Below are 22,367 nucleotides of genomic sequence, written 5' to 3' on the forward strand. Positions count from 1 at the left end.
ATCACTTGCACCAAAATAATTGGAGGGTTGAGCTGAAATTTTAGAGATTTGTTTTTGAGGGTTGGTTGTTTGTAGAAAAAAATCAGCACGTCGATAGGGTCCATAGAATTAGAAATAGGGGCTTTCAAACTTGCTCAAATAATTATCAAAAACATATTCATGTTTAAAAAATCACTTGCGCCAAAATAATTGGAGCATTGAGCTGAAATTTTAGAGATTTGTTTTTGAAGGTTGGTTGTATGTAGAAAACAATCAGAACGTCGATAGGGTTCTCAGAATTAGAAATAGGGGCTTTCGAACTTGTTCAAATATTTATCAAAAACATATCCTTGTTTAAAAAATCACTTGCACCAAAATAATTGGAGCATTGAGTTGAAATTTTAGAGACTTGTTTTTGAGGGTTGATTGTTTGTAGAAAAAAATCACCACGTCGATAGGGTCCTCAGAATTGGAAATAGGGGCTTTCGAACTTGTTCGAATAATTATCAAAAACATATCCTTGTTTAAAAAATCACTTGCACCAAAATAATTGGAGCATTGAGTTGAAATTTTAGAGACTTGTTTTTGAGGGTTGATTGTTTGTAGAAAAAAATCACCACGTCGATAGGGTCCTCAGAACTGGAAATAGGGGCTTTCGAACTTGTTCGAATAATTTTCAAAAACATATCCATGTTTAAAAAATCACTTGCGCCAAAATAATTGGAGCATTGAGCTGAAATTTTAGAGACTTGTTTTTGAGGGTTGGTTGTTTGTAGAAAAAAATCAGACCGTCGATAGGGTCCTCAGAATTAAAAATAGGGGCTTTCGAACTTGTTCGAATAATTATCAAAAACATATCCTTGTTTAAAAAATCACTTGCACCAAAATAATTGGAGCATTGAGTTGAAATTTTAGAGACTTGTTTTTGAGGGTTGATTGTTTGTAGAAAAAAATCACCACGTCGATAGGGTCCTCAGAATTAAAAATAGGGGCTTTCGAACTTGTTCGAATAATTATCAAAAACATATCCTTGTTTAAAAAATCATTTGCGCCAAAATAATTGGAGCATTGAGCTGAAATTTTAGAGACTTGTTTTTGAGGGTTGGTTGTTTGTAGAAAAAAATCAGAACGTCGATAGGGTCCTCAGAATTAAAAATAGGGGCTTTCGAACTTGTTCGAATAATTATCAAAAACATATCCTTGTTTAAAAAATCATTTGCGCCAAAATAATTGGAGCATTGAGCTGAAATTTTAGAGGTTTGTTTTTGAAGGTTGGTTGTATGTAGAAAACAATCAGAACGTCGATAGGGTCCTCAGAATTAGAAATAGGGGCTTTCGAACTTGTTCAAATATTTATCAAAAACATATCCTTGTTTAAAAAATCACTTGCGCCAAAATAATTGAAGGATTGAGCTGAAATTTTAGATTCTTGTTTTTGAAGGTTCATTGTTCGTAGAAAAAAATCAGAACGTCGATAGGATCCTCAGAATTAGAAATAGGGGCTTTCGAACTTGTTCGAATAATTATCAAAAACATATCCTTGTTTAAAAAATCACTTGCACCAAAATAATTGGAGGGTTGAGCTGAAATTTTAGAGATTTGGTTTTGAGGGTTGGTTGTTTGTAGAAAAAAATCAGCACGTCGATAGGGTCCACAGAATTAGAAATAGGGACTTTCGAACTAGCTCAAATAATTATCAAAAACATATCCATGTTTAAAAAATCACTTGCACCAAAATAATTGGAGGGTTGAGCTGAAATTTTAGAGATTTGTTTTTGAGGGTTGGTTGTTTGTAGAAAAAAATCAGCACGTCGATAGGGTCCATAGAATTAGAAATAGGGGCTTTCAAACTTGCTCAAATAATTATCAAAAACATATTCATGTTTAAAAAATCACTTGCGCCAAAATAATTGGAGCATTGAGCTGAAATTTTAGAGATTTGTTTTTGAAGGTTGGTTGTATGTAGAAAACAATCAGAACGTCGATAGGGTTCTCAGAATTAGAAATAGGGGCTTTCGAACTTGTTCGAATAATTATCAAAAACATATCCATGTTTAAAAAATCACTTGCGCCAAAATAATTGGAGCATTGAGCTGAAATTTTAGAGACTTGTTTTTGAGGGTTGGTTGTTTGTAGAAAAAAATCAGAACGTCGATAGGGTCCTCAGAATTAAAAATAGGGGCTTTCGAACTTGTTCGAATAATTATCAAAAACATATCCTTGTTTAAAAAATCACTTGCACCAAAATAATTGGAGCATTGAGCTGAAATTTTAGAGACTTGTTTTTGAAGGTTGATTGTTTGTAGAAAAAATTTCCCAACGCATGCGCAAATATATTTCCCAACTTATACCAACATCTTTAGGTCGAATTCAAAAACTTTTCCAATAATTCTCGTATAACAAACCTTTTTGAATTTTCTTCATCAAATTAGGGTCTTTATTCCATTTATTTTCTTCTTGAAATCAATACTACGATAGCAAAGACCGTAGTTCGATTTTCCTAAACGATTCTCTTCCAAATTACCCTCAATATTCCCAAACGCTGGCTCATTATTACCCCCGAGTCTGATACCATCAATCCCCCTTCCGTTTAAAATCGTTTGTTAGAAAAATGTGCAAAAAGGAGCCGAGTTCAACGCCTTAGGGAATTCCTTCAAACATTCAATCGCTTGCGACAGAACCAGAAGGTGATTATTGATAACTTGGAACTAACTAAACCACATCTGTATATGGAATGTCTCGTTCAATGAAACGATGATGGATGAACCTCGAAATTCGACCTAAATCGCCAAATAATACAAGAAAATTGATTTTAGCGAACATATCCGTATTTTTTTCAAAAAAAATCCAAAATTTTAGAAATTTATGATTATTAAAAGCTTCATAGCTCAGCTACCCTTCCGCTTCGTTAGTTGTCGCATATACCGGTAGTTCGGAACGCGGCGCGTCGACAACAGAGCCCGTTTTTAAAAAATTCCGGTACGTCTCCCACACACACACGATACGAGACGTCTTAGTCGGAATATTTCAAGCTAGTTTCATATTTTAAATAGTTTTATCAAAATTTCCGTTACATCATATAAATATTTCCACTTTTTTACATGGTTAACTATTTTTTTTTTGGTATTACCGTATAAACACAATTACGAATGACGTAATATCACTTTATAAGTCTGCAATGTTTATTAAATTGTTCACAGGATCACATCTGTTTAAAATATGACCGCATAGCTTAATTGAACTAATAGGAAACGTTTAACTCCCTAAATTAGTTCGTATAACAATGACAAAAGTCATGGTGGTACTTTAATCCAATTGGAATTTGTCTAGTTGAAAATTTTCAATAAAACGTCGAAGTCTTTTAGTTGAATCTATACCAAAAACCCCCTCGATTATTTATCGTCGAATCTGATCGCTCAAAGTGGGTCGAAAATTACTAACATGAGGTTAAGACCTCTGCTCTTGATCAACCAGTCTTCTTGGAGCTGTTACATCTTTGCAAAAAATAGAATTTCGTCACCAAGATGTGGCAAAACCTCTTAAAGGCTCGAACATCCATAAAGCGACTGCCCCAAGTGGAATACCACCAATCGCCGCTTACCAGGAGATTGCAAAAGTGCTAGGGTTCAATCCATACAAAAAAAAACAACCAGAAGGTTCCCAGTAACTACCAATCGATGGTTTTAGTTCCAACCGAGGACTTCCTGACTGTAGAAAAATATGGGGAATCGCATTGGATATATCGAAGGCTTTTGACACGGTTTGGTATGACAACCCCAGCCCACCGAGCAAACCATCTAACCAAAAAAACGCGTTAATTACATCTAATTATTAATGGGACGTGGACAAATATATTTTAAATAATTTGTTGTGTATATTTCGTCATATTTCTATTTATTTAAAGGAATTTGAGAATTAAATGAATCTCACTAAGCCACGCCACTGCTTATCGCAGACTTTTCGGCTGGAATATTTCGAGCTCCGGCCTATAGAAATGCATTTGTGTTAATGATTCGATGTTAACAATGGAGATGATGAGTCCACGTGGACTGACGGTTTGTCTGTCGAATTTTATACGGGGAGTGAACATTATTTTCCATTTATCAGTTCGGTACGAGCGCCGTGGGTATTTATGAAATATTGATTGTTCAAATGGCTTTTGGTGTGTCGAAATAAAATTGATTTTCATAACTAAATTGTATATTACACCGCATTATGCAATCATTTAGGGATTATAACGATCGGAATAAGTTTTAAAAAAATTTGGCTCGTCTCGACCGGTACTTTTAACACTTCCTAAAATAATCATTCAACGTCAACACGTTTAAATACATAACCGAGTTTTCATTGTTCGTTGGGCTGATTGATATTTCGTATGCCAGGCGTCGTAAACTTCAATACACGTGATGAATTACAAAATATTAAATTTCTATAATCGATTTATTAAATTTGACGATTAATTCCGGTTTAAACTTTTTTTTTAAGCATTTTAATGATTACGAAACTTTCAAATGTTCAAAATGTTGTTGCACATCCACAACAACCAAGAAACTCGTCGAAACGAATCAAATGAACCCTATAGCAACGTTCCACCTCCATCATCGTATTTATTGTCGTTCGAATTACAAAATAGTAAATTTCTATAGTTAATTTATTAAATTTGACGATTAATTCCGGTTTAAACTTTTTTTTAAAGCATTTTAATGATTACGAAACTTTCAAATGTTCAAAATGTTGTTGCACATCCACAACAACCAAGAAACTCGTCGAAACGAATCAAATGAACCCTATAGCAACGTTCCACCTCCATCATCGTATTAATTGTCGTTCGAATTACAAAATATTGAATTTCTATAATCGATTTATTAAATTTGACGATTAATTCCGGTTTAAACTTTTTTTTTTTAAGCATTTTAATGATTACGAAACTTTCAAATGTTCAAAATGTTGTTGCACATCCACAACAACCAAGAAACTCGTCGAAACGAATCAAATGAACCTTATAGCAACGTTCCACCTCCATCATCGTATTAATTGTCGTTCGAATTACAAAATATTGAATTTCTATAATCGATTTATTAAATTTGACGATTAATTCCGGTTTAAACTTTTTTTTAAAGCATTTTAATGATTACGAAACTTTCAAATGTTCAAAATGTTGTTGCACATCCACAACAACCAAGAAACTCGTCGAAACGAATCAAATGAACCTTATAGCAACGTTCCACCTCCATCATCGTATTAATTGTCGTTTGAATTACAAAATATTGAATTTCTATAATCAATTTATTAAATTTGACGATTAATTCCGGTTTAAACTTTTTTTTTAAAGCATTTTAATGATTACGAAACTTTCAAATGTTCAAAATGTTGTTGCACATCCACAACAACCAAGAAACTCGTCGAAACGAATCAAATGAACCCTATAGCAACGTTCCACCTCCATCATCGTATTAATTGTCGTTCGAATTACAAAATATTGAATTTCTATAATCGATTTATTAAATTTGACGATTAATTCCGGTTTAAACTTTTTTTTAAAGCATTTTAATGATTACGAAACTTTCAAATGTTCAAAATGTTGTTGCACATCCACAACAACCAAGAAACTCGTCGAAACGAATCAAATGAACCCTATAGCAACGTTCCACCTCCATCATCGTATTAATTGTCGTTCGAATTACAAAATATTGAATTTCTATAATCGATTTATTAAATTTGACGATTAATTCCGGTTTAAACTTTTTTTTTAAACATTTTAATGATTACGAAACTTTCAAATGTTCAAAATGTTGTTGCACATCCACAACAACCAAGAAACACGTCGAAACGAATTCTTTAAGGCAGGAATCTCTCGCACTTGACGAGGACTTGAATCCTGTTTGGTGTTCAAATATCAAAAGCTGGCAGATCAATTTAATTTGACCGAATTATGAGTTAAGGAGCTAAATCGATATGGGATCACACTTTATATTACCCCCTGTATATCTGTAATTTGATCCAAGAAGAATGATACGCATCTGCCGAATGTTATCCTTGAAAGCGTTCCGTGAACTCCGCGGCGCACAAATTCGATATTCCAAGAATATTCTGTACTTGTACATGTCGAACATACTGGGTATTTTCGAACAACCCTTTGTTCGTTGGCGTGGCGTCTGATGTGACACAAATAGATCACTAAATTAGGATCGCGTGTTTTTTTAGTTTACTCGCTTTTTTTTCCGTTTCGAAATACTATTCCGGTGTAAATTCAAGCCAATCAAAAATATCGTTACTCATTTATGCGAGAGTTGATGACAATACGTCAAATCTGACATTGACTTTGACATTTTTAATTCTCGTACGATGACTTTTGACGTGGATTAAACCGGCAGTAACTCTCTTCGATTATTGTGCTGATTAAGATATTTATACGAAATATTCAGTATCTTCACCTTACTCAATCGATTGTTTTAGTTTGTTAATCGACTCGAATTACACGTTTTTCTTTTATCTCTATCAATGGTTAATATTTACTATTTTTTAACGACATTCTGGTTCCAAACAGTGGGAACTTAATGAAACCATATCTAATATGTCGGTACTGATATACGACAACCTCTCGGTGATTGTAGTACTTTTGATAACGATATAACTGTCTCTGTTCGATTATTGTGCTGATTAAGATATTTATACGAAATATTCAGTGTCTTCACATTATTCAATCGATTGTTTTAGTTTGTTAATCGACTCGAATTACACGTTTTTCTTTTATCTCTATCAATGGTTAATATTTACTATTTTTTAACGACATTCTGGTTCCAAACAGTGGGAACTTAATGAAACCATATCTAATATGTCGGTACTGATATACGACAACCTCTCGGTGATTGTAGTACTTTTGATAACGATATAACTGTCTCTCTTCGATTATTGTGCTGATTAAGATATTTATACGAAATATTCAGTATCTTCACCTTACTCAATCGATTGTTTTAGTTTGTTAATCGACTCGAATTACACGTTTTTCTTTTATCTCTATCAATGGTTAATATTTATTATTTTTTAACGACATTCTGGTTCCAAACAGTGGGAACTTAATGAAACCATATCTAATATGTCGGTACTGATCTACGACAACCTGTCGGTGATTGTAGTTCTTTTGATAACGATACAACTGTCTCTGTTCGATTATTGTGCTGATTAAGATATTTATACGAAATATTCAGTGTCTTCACATTACTCAATCGATTGTTTTAGTTTGTTAATCGACTCGAATTACACGTTTTTCTTTTATCTCTATCAATGGTTAATATTTACTATTTTTTAACGACATTCTGGTTCCAAACAGTGGGAACTTAATGAAACCATATCTAATATGTCGGTACTGATCTACGACAACCTGTCGGTGATTGTAGTTCTTTTGATAACGATACAACTGTCTCTGTTCGATTATTGTGCTGATTAAGATATTTATACGAAATATTCAGTATCTTCACCTTACTCAATCGATTGTTTTAGTTTGTTAATCGACTCGAATTACACGTTTTTCTTTTATCTCTATCAATGGTTAATATTTACTATTTTTTAACGACATTCTGGTTCCAAACAGTGGGAACTTAATGAAACCATATCTAATATGTCGGTACTGATTTACGACAACCTGTCGGTGATTGTAGTTCTTTTGATAACGATACAACTGTCTCTGTTCGATTATTGTGCTGATTAAGATATTTATACGAAATATTCAGTGTCTTCACATTACTCAATCGATTGTTTTAGTTTGTTAATCGACTCGAATTACACGTTTTTCTTTTATCTCTATCAATGGTTAATATTTACTATTTTTTAACGACATTCTGGTTCCAAACAGTGGGAACTTAATGAAACCATATCTAATATGTCGGTACTGATTTACGACAACCTGTCGGTGATTGTAGTTCTTTTGATAACGATACAACTGTCTCTGTTCGATTATTGTGCTGATTAAGATATTTATACGAAATATTCAGTGTCTTCACATTACTCAATCGATTGTTTTAGTTTGTTAATCGACTCGAATTACACGTTTTTCTTTTATCTCTATCAATGGTTAATATTTACTATTTTTTAACGACATTCTGGTTCCAAACAGTGGGAACTTAATGAAACCATATCTAATATGTCGGTACTGATCTACGACAACCTGTCGGTGATTGTAGTTCTTTTGATAACGATACAACTGTCTCTGTTCGATTATTGTGCTGATTAAGATATTTATACGAAATATTCAGTGTCTTCACATTATTCAATCGGTTGTTTTAGTTTGTTAATCGACTCGAATTACACGTTTTGTTGCGCAAAGGACGGAATCTCTATCCACAATCTCGAAATGTGAACTCCACAGCACTACACATGGGTGCGTATGAAATAGAAGATCTCTGATTAGTTGAGACCCTCGTAATAAATTGGAAAAGATTCATTATACGAATTTGCCATTTTTGGGTCTTTCTAAATACAAAACAACAAAACAAAACACTTTCCCCCACTCCACTCCACAGCTAAGCACAGTTAAAACACCAACGAACATCAAAACTGTATCCACTGAACACTGGCGAACCGATAAACCTCTGAAAATGTTTTGCCCGTTTTGTTCTCTTCAGCGCAACGTACTAGAGGAATTTAATATAGCGCGCGTTTGGTTCGTTCGGAGTATTTTGTTGCAAGTGATTACCCACCCTTACATATAGAGCAGATTTAGCATTTTACTCTGTTGATTGGAGTTGAGAGAGCTCCAAACTCAATGAAACTATATTTAATATGTCGGCACTGACTTACAACAACCTGTCGATGATTGCAGTACTTTTGATAACGATACAACTGTCCGTCACATTACCCAATCGATTGTTTTAGTTTGTTAATCGATTCGATTTACACGTTTTTGTTTTATCTCGACCTATAGTTAATATTTACTATTTTTTAACGAAATTCTGGTTGAGCAATCGTCACGTTAGCCCCTCAACGACCCCTCGCATATTTTTTTAGAATAATAAATTATTTGTTGCAGCACATGGTCCAGACGGGTATGACGGCTCCCTTCCCCGGAGCTGCGACGGCCACCCCGACTGGTTTCCCGACGCAAAACGGCGAAATCAAACCGGGGGCGGAGGAGAAACCGGCGGTTTCCGCCCTCCTCCCGCCGCCGACCGGTGCCACGGCGCCGGGCGCAGGACCGCCTTTCAGTCCGCCTCCTCCGCAACCACCTCCGACAGCGGAACCACCAGTAAGCATAGCGTGTAGTCCGGCGACTTTGGCGGCACAGTCGCAAAATAATTACAAGTGCGAACAGATTTCTACGGTAAACGTAAGTTTAAAAAAAAATGGTCGCATTTGTTTTTTTAAATTTTTTTTAAATTCTGGTTTTCAGGATAACGATAATGGTTCTTCGGTTCCGCCTCCAACTTCAGAGTCTTCGGATGGTACGACCAATCAATCGGCAGGTCAGGCAGCTACAGATATTTCGAAAAATCAACCTAAAAGGCTACACGTTTCCAACATTCCATTCAGGTTTAGGGATCCAGATCTTAGAGCCATGTTCGGGGTGAGTTTTCCTTGAATTTTCCATTAAAAACGATCATCGAAAATTTTGTTATAGTTTTTCTATTTTTTCTCTAGACTTAATACGTTTCGAAATACATTTTTTTTATTTTATATTAACTACAGGGGGTAAAAGAAATATAACAACACCTCGCGTTCCATTTTTTTTTGGTATCTTTTTGGCAACATTGTTTTTGACAGATGACGTGTGAATCGTGTCAAATGTCATTGTCAAACTCGTTCAGTTTGATTTATAATTCAATCGTGAATCGACTTACGAACGCAAATTATTGAATTTTACCATCAAAATTGAGAGACTTCTTTCAATTTATGGCCGACCTACTGAAGGAACTATTCGGAAGCTTTTGACCCGATTGGCCTTTTAAAAATCGATGAAATTTTTGACTGGACTATTGAAAATCGATGACATTTTTGACTGGATTATTAAAATCAGTGAAATTTTTCGAATAATGGACTGGACTATTGAAAATCAATAATATTTCTCAAACTATTGACTGGACTATTGAAAATCGATGAGATTTTTGAAATAATTGACTTGCCTTTTAAAAATTGATGAGATTTTTGACTGGACTATTGAAAATCGATGAAATTTTTGAAATAATTGACTTGCCTTTTAAAAATTGATGAGATTTTTGACTGGACTATTGAAAATCGATGAAATTTTTGACTGGCCTATTGAAAATCGATGACATTTTTGACTGGATTATTAAAATCAGTGAAATTTTTCGAATAATGGACTGGACTATTGAAAATCAATAATATTTCTCAAACTATTGACTGGACTATTGAAAATCGATGACATTTTTGAAATAATTGACTTGCCTTTTAAAAATTGATGAGATTTTTGACTGGACTATTGAAAATCGATGAAATTTTTGACTGGCCTATTGAAAATCGATGACATTTTTGACTGGATTATTAAAATCAGTGAAATTTTTCGAATAATGGACTGGACTATTGAAAATCAATAATATTTCTCAAACTATTGACTGGACTATTGAAAATCGATGACATTTTTGAAATAATTGACTTGCCTTTTAAAAATTGATGAGATTTTTGACTGGACTATTGAAAATCGATGAAATTTTTGACTGGCCTATTGAAAATCGATGACATTTTTGACTGGATTATTAAAATCAGTGAAATTTTTCGAATAATGGACTGGACTATTGAAAATCAATAATATTTCTCAAACTATTGACTGGACTATTGAAAATCGATGAGATTTTTGACTGGACTATTGAAAATCGATGACATTTTTGACTGGACTATTGAAAATCGATGAAATTTTTGACTGGCCTATTAAAAATCGATGACATTTTTGACTGGACTATTAAAATCTATGAGATTTTTCGAATATTTGAATGTACTATTATAAATTGATGAGATTTTTCAAACTATTGACTGACTTTTTAAAAATCGACGAGTTTTTTCAAATTATTGACTGGCCCATTAAAAATCGATCGGATTTTTCGAATATTTCAGTGGCCTTTTAAAAATCGATGAAATGTTTAGATTTTTCATATTTTACATTTATTTAAAAAAAAAAAAGATGTTTAATTACTTTTTCTAATCATTTTAGTTGAAATTAGTTTTCCAATAGATGAAAATCTAGACGTTAGTCATTTCTATATACAATCTCATTTTCCAGAATGTTCGAATTCCCGGAAATCTCTTAATTTGCCGTAAACCACTTAAAAATGTCTCTAAAACAACATAATATAAACAGTTCACAAAAAAAAACAAAGGAATTAGCCGCCATTTAAATGTATAAATACAGTAGGCGCCTTCGCCAAACTTACGCATCGACTAACGTAATCGAACAGGACCGGCTTCGTGGTCTTTATCAGTGGACGAATCGTAACGATATATATTTGAATGAATTTTTTGAATTTGAATAATTTTATAGTAATTGCTGTTTTTCTTTTTATGACTGCATGTTTTTATTGCAGCAATTTGGCCCAATTTTAGATGTAGAAATAATTTTCAACGAACGTGGATCTAAGGTATGTAAAATTTTTTTATAATTATAATGAAATCAATATAAAATTTATTTATTTTCGAGCCAGCTATGTTGCTATTAAATTAACTAGTTTATTTTAGTTTTTAGTTTCATACCGTAACGAAAATTTTGAAAAAATGATTGCAAGGAATTTACAAAATTCAAAATTTCTATATTTATCAGAATTTACAAAAAAATTAATATTCGTAACCACCTTGAAGGGATGTTATCGCGTGGGGTGTGAAAATTCTGTTAATAAAATTATCATTTAATTTTAAAAATGAAATAAACTCGGATACATTAATTTAAAAAAAATACCATTTTCAATATATTACTAATTATATTTTGTGATTTTTTGATTTTTGAAAATTTAGATATTATTCGAATATTTGACTAGCCTATTAAAAATCGGAGAGATTTTTCAAACTATTGACTGGCCTATTGCAAATTTATGAAATTTTCGAATTAATTCACTGGTATTTTACAAATCGATGACATTTTTGACTGGACTATTACAAACAATGAAATTTTTCGAATTGAATGGATTATTAAAATTCGATGAAATTTTTGACTGGCCTATAAAAAATCGATAAAATTTTTGACTGGCCTATTAAAAATGGATGAAATCCTTGACTGGACTATTAAAATCAAAGAAATTTTTCGAATAATTGACTGGATTATTAAAATTCGATGAAATTCCTAAAATTTTGACTGGCCTATTGAAATCAATGAAATTATCCGAATAATTGACTGGATTATTAAAATTCGATGAGATTTTTGACTGGACTATTAAAAATGGATGAAATCCTTGACTGGACTATTAAAATCAAAGAAATTTTTCCAATAATTGACTGGATTATTAAAATTCGATGAAATTCCTAAAATTTTTGACTGGCCTATTAAAATCAATGAAATTTTCCGAATAATTGACTGGATTATTAAAATTCGATGAGATTTTTGACTGGACTATTAAAATCCATGAAATTTTTCGAATAATTGACTGGATTATTAAAATTCGATGAGATTTTTGACTGGACTATTAAAATCAATGAAATTTTTCGAATAATTGACTGGATTATTAAAATTCGATGAGATTTTTGACTGGACTATTAAAATCCATGAAATTTTTCGAATAATTGACTGGATTATTAAAATTCGATGAGATTTTTGACTGGACTATTAAAATCAATGAAATTTTTCGAATAATTGACTGGATTATTAAAATTCGATGAGATTTTTGACTGGACTATTAAAATCCATGAAATTTTTCGAATAATTGACTGGATTATTAAAATTCGATGAGATTTTTGACTGGACTATTAAAATCCATGAAATTTTTCGAATAATTGACTGGATTATTAAAATTCGATGAGATTTTTGACTGGACTATTAAAATCAATGAAATTTTTCGAATAATTGACTGGATTATTAAAATTCGATGAGATTTTTGACTGGCCTATTAAAATCAATGAAATTTTCCGAATAATTGACTGGATTATTAAAATTCGATGAGATTTTTGACTGGACTATTAAAATCCATGAAATTTTTCGAATAATTGACTGGATTATTAAAATTCGATGAGATTTTTGACTGGACTATTAAAATCAATGAAATTTTTCGAATAATTGACTGGATTATTAAAATTCGATGAGATTTTTGACTGGACTATTAAAATCAAAGAAATTTTTCGAATAATTGACTGGATGATTAAAATTCGATGAGATTTTTGACTGGACTATTAAAAATGGATGAAATCTTTGACTGGACTATTAAAATCAATGAAATTTTCCGAATAATTGACTGGATTATTAAAATTCGATGAGATTTTTGACTAGACTATTAAAATCAATGAAATTTTCCGAATAATTTACTGTATTATTAAAATTCGATGAAATCTTTGACTGGATTATTAAAATCAAAGAAATTTTTCGAATAATTGACTGGATGATTAAAATTCGATGAGATTTTTGACTGGACTATTAAAAATGGATGAAATCTTTGACTGGACTATTAAAATCAAAGAAATTTTTCGAATAATTGACTGGATTATTGAAATTCGATGAAATTCCTAAAATTTTTGACTGGCCTATTAAAATCAATGAAATTTTTCGAATAATTGACTGGATGATTAAAATTCGATGAAATCTTTGACTGGACTATTAAAAATGGATGAAATCTTTGACTGGACTATTAAAATCAAAGGAATTTTTCGAATAATTGACTGGATTATTAAAATTCGATGAAATTCCTAAAATTTTTGACTGGCCTATTAAAATCAATGAAATTTTTCGAATAATTGACTGGATTATTAAAATTCGATGAAATCTTTGACTGGACTATTAAAATCAAAGAAATTTTTCGAATAATTGACTAGATTATTAAAATTCGATGAAATTCCTGAAAGTTTTGACCAGCCTATTGAAAATCGAAGAGATATTCGAATATTTGACTGGACTATTAAAAATCGATTAAAATTTCGAAATAATTGACTGGTCTATTAAAAATCGATGAGAAATTTGTAATATTTTTTTTTTCGTCGAGACGAGTTAGTGCTATTTTATTTTATTTTTTTTTTCATTTGAATTGTTTCTTACATGTTTTTTCACAACAATATGTTACGAAACGAACAGTGCATTTTGCAGTGAATGCGTCTGTGAAGGTTCCAAAAATATCCTCTGTCAATATTAATGATTTCATAAAAATAAACTAGAATAATATTTTCGAATTTTAACATGAGTGATAAATAAAAAGAAATATTCAAATATTAGTTACAAGTTTTTTAAATTTTGAAAATTGCACGAATTCTCTAAAATTAAAATGTTGACGTATTTCTATACAGGTTACAAATTTTACAAAAAAGCTTTTTTCAGTAACAGTAATTTGATGAATATTTTTAAATTTTTTCAATAACTTCTGTCACAATTGACATTATCAAAAATATTTGAGAATGACAGAATCGATTGTAAATTGAAAAGAATCAAATCAAGCTGATCAAAGGTCTTAATGGGCAGGAAGCCCCCAAACGCCTCCAATTCTCCAAAACTGCCCCTGAAGTGACCAAGGGAACCATAAGAGGAGGGGTACTGGCCAGTTTTTCTCTAATTTGGCGCTACGATAGTTCAAATCAAGCTGATCAAAGGTCTCAATGGGCAGGAAGGCCCCAAACGCCTCCAATTCTCCAAAACTGCCCCTGAAGTGACCAAGGGAACCATAAGAGGAGGGGTACTGGCCAGTTTTTCTCAAATTTGGCGCTACGATAGTTCAAATCAAGCTGATCAAAGGTCTCAATGGGCAGGAAGGCCCCAAACGCCTCCAATTCTCCAAAACTGCCCCTGAAGTGACCAAGGGAACCATAAGAGGAGGGGTACTGGCCAGTTTTTCTCAAATTTGGCGCTACGATAGTTCAAATCAAGCTGATCAAAGGTCTTAATGGGCAGGAAGCCCCCAAACGCCTCCAATTCTCCAAAACTGCCCCTGAAGTGACCAAGGGAACCATAAGAGGAGGGGTACTGGCCAGTTTTTCTCTAATTTGGCGCTACGATAGTTCAAATCAAGCTGATCAAAGGTCTCAATGGGCAGGAAGGCCCCAAACGCCTCCAATTCTCCAAAACTGCCCCTGAAGTGACCAAGGGAACCATAAGAGGAGGGGTACTGGCCAGTTTTTCTCAAATTTGGCGCTACGATAGTTCAAATCAAGCTGATCAAAGGTCTTAATGGGCAGAAAGCCCCAAAAACTTCAACTTGCTCAAACTATCAAAGTGTCAAATTCCAGAAAAACTGGAATGGAAATCTTTAGGGGTAGTTTAGGTTCATTGAAATTTCGTTCTATGGGTTTTTCTAGTAGAATCCACCCTGTACAATGAATTCTAGTTTGGAATTAATAGCAGCAAAGCTGATCAGGCTCATTTTTCTTATCAAAAAATTTATTCTCAATCGCATGTTATACAATTTTATTATATACATATGATATACGAACAATATAATACAGGGTGAATCATAGAAGAATATAAAATTTTATATTTATGTTCCATCCTGTATATAGATGAAAATATTTATGAAATTTGTGCAATTTGATGACATTACTGAAAACAAGATACATGACATTATGATGGCGTAGGAAAATTTTGGTTTTATTTTCCGTTTATTTATTATTTTACGTTAATGGTTGTGCTGTAGAAGCTATTTCTCAGTTCGTCTGGTTTTTATTGATATGTTCTGTTTTTCAAACTTCATATCCATCTCACCAAATAACCGACTGGAAAAATTGTAATGACAATAACCGTTACCAAAATAACGTTACGCACCTCTATTAAAAAACAAACAAATTACCGTTACTTCTTATACGTGAATGTCATTTCACTAACAGTAGATTTGAACCACCTCTAGTATCTCATGTAAAAAAAGTAGAGTTGGGCTTTTATTTTTATTTAGGAACAGTTCCACGAATCTTGATAGAGGTAGATAGCTGTCATAATTGACATTTAAGAAAAAATTATCGAAAATCTGATCATTTTTACTGTTATTTCGAATAATTGCTGTCATAATTGACATTTTGAATGGAATTATCGAAACTTTGATGGCAAATATTTGACAATGACTTACTTTTCGACAAAATCGATTGTAAATTGAAAAGAATCGATTATTATTGATAGAAAATCGTTGAAATAGATGAAATTCTTTTTGATTTTTAAAATTTCATGATATTCACTATTATTTTTCAATTTTCTTAATGACAGCTGTCATAATTGACATTTTGAATGGAATTATCGAAACTTTGATGGCAAATATTTGAAAATGACTTACTTTTCGACAAAATCGATTGTAAATAGAAAAGAATCGATTATTATTGATAGAAAATCGTTGAAATAGATGAAATTCTTTTTGATTTTTATCATTTCATGAGATTCACTATTATTTTTCAATTTTCTCAATGACAGCTGTCATAATTGACATTTTGAATGGAGTTATCGAAACTTTGATGGCAAATATTTGACAATGACTTACTTTTCGACAAAATCGATTGTAAATTGAAAAGAATCGATTATTATTGATAGAAAATCGTTGAAATAGATGAAATTCTTTTTGATTTTTATCATTTCATGAGATTCACGTTTATTTTTAAATTTTCTTAATGACAGCTGTCATATTTGACATTTTGAATGAAACTATCGAAACTTTGATGCCAAATATTTGAAAATGACTTACTTTTCGACAAAATCGATTGTAAATTGAAAAGAATCGATTATTATTGATAGAAAATCGTTGATATACATGAAATTCTTTTTGATTTTTATCATTTCATGAGATTCACTATTATTTTTCAATTTTCTCAATGACAGCTGTCATAATTGACATTTTGAATGAAATTATCGAAACTTTGATGGCAAATATTTGAAAATGACTTACTTTTCGACAAAATCGATTGTAAATTGAAAAGAATCGATTATTATTGATAGAAAATCGTTGAAATAGATGAAATTCTTTTTGATTTTTAAAATTTCATGATATTCACTATTATTTTTCAATTTTCTTAATAACAGCTGTCATAATTGACATTTTGAATGAAATTATCGAAACTTTGATGGCAAATATTTGACAATGACTTACTTTTCGACAAAATCGATTGTAAATTGAAAAGAATCGATTATTATTGATAGAAAATCGTTGAAATAGATGAAATTCTTTTTGATTTTTAAAATTTCATGATATTCACTATTATTTTTCAATTTTCTTAATAACAGCTGTCATAATTGACATTTTGAATGAAATTATCGAAACTTTGATGGCAAATATTTGACAATGACTTACTTTTCGACAAAATCGATTGTAAATTGAAAAGAATCGATTATTATTGATAGAAAATCGTTGAAATAGATGAAATTCTTTTTGATTTTTAAAATTTCATGATATTCACTATTATTTTTCAATTTTCTTAATAACAGCTGTCATAATTGACATTTTGAATGGAATTATCGAAACTTTGATGGAAAATATTTGAAAATGACTTACTTTTCGACAAAATCGATTGTAAATTGAAAAGAATCGATTATTATTGATAGAAAATCGTTGATATACATGAAATTCTTTTTGATTTTTATCATTTCATGAGATTCACTATTATTTTTCAATTTTCTCAATGACAGCTGTCATAATTGACATTTTGAATGAAATTATCGAAACTTTGATGGCAAATATTTGAAAATGACTTACTTTTCGACAAAATCGATTGTAAATTGAAAAGAATCGATTATTATTGATAGAAAATCGTTGAAATAGATGAAATTCTTTTTGATTTTTATCATTTCATGAGATTCACGTTTATTTTTAAATTTTCTTAATGACAGCTGTCATATTTGACATTTTGAATGAAACTATCGAAACTTTGATAGAAAATATTTGAAAATGACTAACTTTTCGACAAAATCGATTGTAAATTAAAAATAATCGATTATTTTCGACATAAAACATTCGATCTGGTTAAAAATCTCTCTAATTTTGATCATTTATAGAGATTTTAGAAAAAAATTCTCTAAACCATAAACATTTTCTAATAAAGTAGAGTTGGGCTTTTATTTTTATTTTGGAACAGTTCCACGAATCTTGCTAGAGGTGGATTTAGTGTTATTGTTATTGCGACAAGCATAAATTAGACTTAGCTTGAAACCGTTTTAAATTATGACGAGTTTTTATACATTTTGTGTTGGTTTCTATTGGTGGCTTTGGGATGTTTTGCTACATAGATTTTTAGTAAAGCTTTTTTTTTTTCATTATATTACACATATTGTTCTAGTCGTACGTAGTTGCCATATCTCAGATTTTAATTAGATCGTTTGGATATAAAAATTTCTGGATTTGTTAACCGTACTAGAAAAAATTGTGTATAAATACGAAATTTTCTACACGTAGGTTATTTTTTTTTTAACTAAATGTTTATAACTGCATCGGATTATGAGAAAATGACAAAATCTATGTGCATGCGATTTCACACCTAACCATATAAATAGTCTAGGATTTAGCCCATGGAAAGCATGATCTGAAGTTGTCCCTAAAGGCTACTGTAGTTTTTGTTAAAAAAATCCCTTTTCCTTTTTTTTTCAGAAATCCAATTATTATTTTTCGGTGGGTTTGTTTTTCGAAATGCACGTTGCATAATGCAAAATTTCACTTTTTTTTTAATCGAAATCGATTGTCCCATACCAGGACACGTTTTGTTTCAAACGAATATACGAGGCGCGATCATTAATTTACCTGCTATCAAGGTAAAAATGACCATGACCGAAAAGGAAAATTTTCTATAAGTTTTCCTCAATAATTGAAGTTTATTATAAAAGTTATTCTTCCAAAAATGTCACTTCCTTTCGAAATACTTTCATCACAAATCGCACTAGACCAGATCCAGGCTATATTGTGGATTATCCCGCGTTTCGTAGTTCTTTCTGTAGTTTCCAACTTGTCGACCTTGAGATGTCGATGTCCATGAATCCATCCATCAGCGTCTTCTCTTTTCTTCGTGCTTGGTTCCATTTCGAACTTGTCTTCTTGCTATTGAAGAAGATTTTGTTCATGGTAGCCTTCGTTGAGGTTAGAGCTTCAATACCGCGAAATATCCGTCCCATGTCAAACCTATTCTATCAGTTTACCTCGTTGCCTCTGCCGAGAATTTGTAAGAGCTAGTTTTTTCGATATTATCACATTTTTTGGAGGCTCCATCATCATCTTGAGGTGATTCAGTGTTTCGCCAATTGCCTTAAACCATAAAATGAGGTTCCCAATGAGCTATGGATGCTAGGAGCATTATTCGACAGTCGGCTGTCAGCATTTCGCGATTGTTTACCGTATCAAACGCCTTTATATAGTCCAAAAATACCAAAACGTAGTATTTATACATTATAGATGATGTTATTATCAAGATTTATCTACCTATTCTATCAGTTTACGTGGTTGCCTCTGCCTAGAATTTGTAGGTGCTCGTTTTTTCGATATTATCACATTTTTTGGAGGCTCCATAATCATCTTGAGGTGATTCAGTGTTTCGCCAATTGCCTTAAACCATAAAATGAGGTTCCCAATGAGCTATGGATGCTAGGAGCATTATTCGACAGTCGGCTGTCAGCATTTCGCGATTGTTTACCGTATCAAACGCCTTTATATAGTCTACAAATACCAAAACGTAGTATTTATACATTATAGATGATGTTATTATCAAGATTTATCTACCTATTCTATCAGTTTACGTGGTTGCCTCTGCCTAGAATTTGTAGGTGCTCGTTTTTTCGATATTATCACATTTTTTGGAGGCTCCATCATCATCTTGGGGTGATTCAGTGTTTCGCCAATTGCCTTAAACCATAAAATGAGGTTCCCAATGAGCTATGGATGCTAGGAGCATTATTCGACAGTCGGCTGTCAGCATTTCGCGATTGTTTACCGTATCAAACGCCTTTATATAGTCCACAAATACCAAAACGTAGTATTTATACATTATAGATGATGTTATTATCAAGATTTATCTACCTATTCTATCAGTTTACGTGGTTGCCTCTGCCTAGAATTTGTAGGTGCTCGTTTTTTCGATATTATCACATTTTTTGGAGGCTCCATCATCATCTTGGGGTGATTCAGTGTTTCGCCAATTGCCTTAAACCATAAAATGAGGTTCCCAATGAGCAATGGATGCTAGGAGCATTATTCGACAGTCGGCTGTCAGCATTTCGCGATTGTTTACCGTATCAAACGCCTTTATATAGTCTACAAATACCAGAACTTAGTATTTATACATTATAGATGATGTTTTATATCATATTCAGCTCTAAACTCAAATTATTATCAAGATTTATCTAATTTTAACCTTAATCTTTTACGTAAATATGCACGCGTACAATTTATACAGGGTGTGGTTATTAAATAATCGATATATACCTCACGCGTCGACGTTATAAACATTCATTATAAGTTTAAAAAGGTAACGGCTGTACTGGTTTGTCAACAGACAATCGATCTACAGTGTGATCGCTTAATATAGCCTTTTTCTAAAAAAGTTCCAAATTTAGATCTTCGAGTTGAGTTCGAAAACTTATCACGCAGCCCTCGTAGCTGTAAATTATAATTTTTCGTTTCCAAACTTGATTATCGATAAGTTAAGATTTTGTTATATAAAATTGGTACGTGTGAGGTTGTGTTTGATATGGGTCTAGTTCTTAGATTGTTTTTTTATTTTTTATTTTTTTTTCGTGTTGATTGCTTTTGTTACTTACGGAATTATTAGCTTGGAGTTGTTAATTGCTTTTTAATTATAAGCAAAATGTTTGTAAATACGAAAGATTATATTAGATGTACGGGGTACGTCTAATTAAAAAAAAGACGTTTGTCATTTCGTTAATGTTTTTTCGCATTTTTTTTTAATGAATTTATCCGCGTAATCGATTGGGAAAGTTCCGAGCTTCGGTCGGAGAAGTACACGAAGAAAAATTTCGTCTTTATATTAAATAGTACTAAGTACAAGGACGGGTCAATAAAAATCTTGACATTTGATTGAATTTCTCGTTGGTTTCTATAGGAAAAAAAATAGTTACAAATGACGTTAGATACGAATAAATGAATCTGAACAATATCAAAAAAAATGTAAAATATAAAATTTTTTTGAACCACATTGAATGGCCAATTCCGTGTTGAATATTTCTTCGACGCCCGGTATATTACCCATAATCTTGAGAAATGTACCGATCGAACTGATCGCAGCTTCTGAAGATCCCAATGATATAACCGAACTCAAAAATCGTATATACAGGGTGGTCCGCATAAAAATCGACACAAATCAATCAATTTTTCCAAAATTTTTCGACTACCCTGTATTTAATACCCTTCAAATTAAAACTGTATATCGAATGATGGCCGTCGATTAGTTATCAGATTATATTTCTGTATAATTTATATACGGGGGCGGATGAAATGTATTTTTGTTTTTTTTTTCAACGGGTTAGTGTGTGAAATCGATGCGAAATATATAAAAAAAAAAACATCCTGAATTTACTATAAGAAAACCTGTTAACTTTCTAGATAATCAATTTCCGGCGTCAATAATATTTTTCCGTCGATATTTGGTCCAGGATACCTTGGTACCAAAAAACCGAATAAACCCGTTCGTAAATCAACCGTATGGGTGATTTTTTTTTTGTTTTTTAGTACCAAGATATACTGGGTGGATAAACATTATGTATAACGGCGCACATTTGATGAACACGCCTTGCCACTACTTTTTTTGAGAGGCTTTAACAGATTAATAATTGTTTTAATCCTGAAAATGTGGAATGAGGCTTCTAGAAATCATAAAATGTTTCAAAACCTAATAGCACATGGTCCAATGGAAACTATGATGGATACGTCTTCGGATAAATAAGAATTTGTCGATCTCCGCCATATTTACAATGTGTTGGGCATACATTTAAATTTATATCGAATTTTTTGGGCGCAAAATGTGTAAAAACGGTACTACGATGACGTTGTCCTATGTATTTACGTCATGGATTAGAGAGGCCGTTAAAGCACAAAAACAATTGTCTAGTAACTTATTTTCGAACGACAAGTTTACGTTTAGAAATGTGCCATCAAATGTTTGTCTTCAAGAAGGATGAAATCATTTATTTAGCTCAGCTTAATGTAAAACGTATGAGGTCGTCCATTCTACTCTCCTGATCTGAATCTTACGAATTTTTCCCGTTTTCCCATATAAAGATGATCCTATACATTATGATCGTCCCTCCTACTCTCCTGATCTAAATCCTACGAATTTTTTCCCGTTTTACCATATAA

At 32.0% G+C, this 22,367-nt stretch overlaps 1 protein-coding gene across 3 annotated transcripts in view; it reads left to right on the forward strand.

Annotated features, from left to right (window-relative positions):
- LOC130897906 (RNA binding protein fox-1 homolog 1-like) overlaps window positions 1-22,367 on the forward strand; it is an 82,858-nt gene that overhangs the window by 26,418 nt on the left and 34,073 nt on the right. For 2 of the 3 annotated variants that reach the window (XM_057806855.1, XM_057806857.1), the window contains exons 2-4: window positions 9,005-9,301; window positions 9,365-9,538; window positions 11,508-11,561. In XM_057806855.1, the coding sequence (XP_057662838.1) occupies window positions 9,005-9,301; window positions 9,365-9,538; window positions 11,508-11,561 (525 nt within the window). Of the gene's footprint in view, window positions 1-2,637; window positions 2,667-9,004; window positions 9,302-9,364; window positions 9,539-11,507; window positions 11,562-22,367 lie in introns of those variants that run through there. The other variant, XM_057806856.1, reaches the window with a different exon arrangement.

Source organism: Diorhabda carinulata, chromosome 9 (genome assembly GCF_026250575.1).
Source record: "Diorhabda carinulata isolate Delta chromosome 9, icDioCari1.1, whole genome shotgun sequence".
Lineage (NCBI taxonomy): Eukaryota > Metazoa > Arthropoda > Insecta > Coleoptera > Chrysomelidae > Diorhabda > Diorhabda carinulata.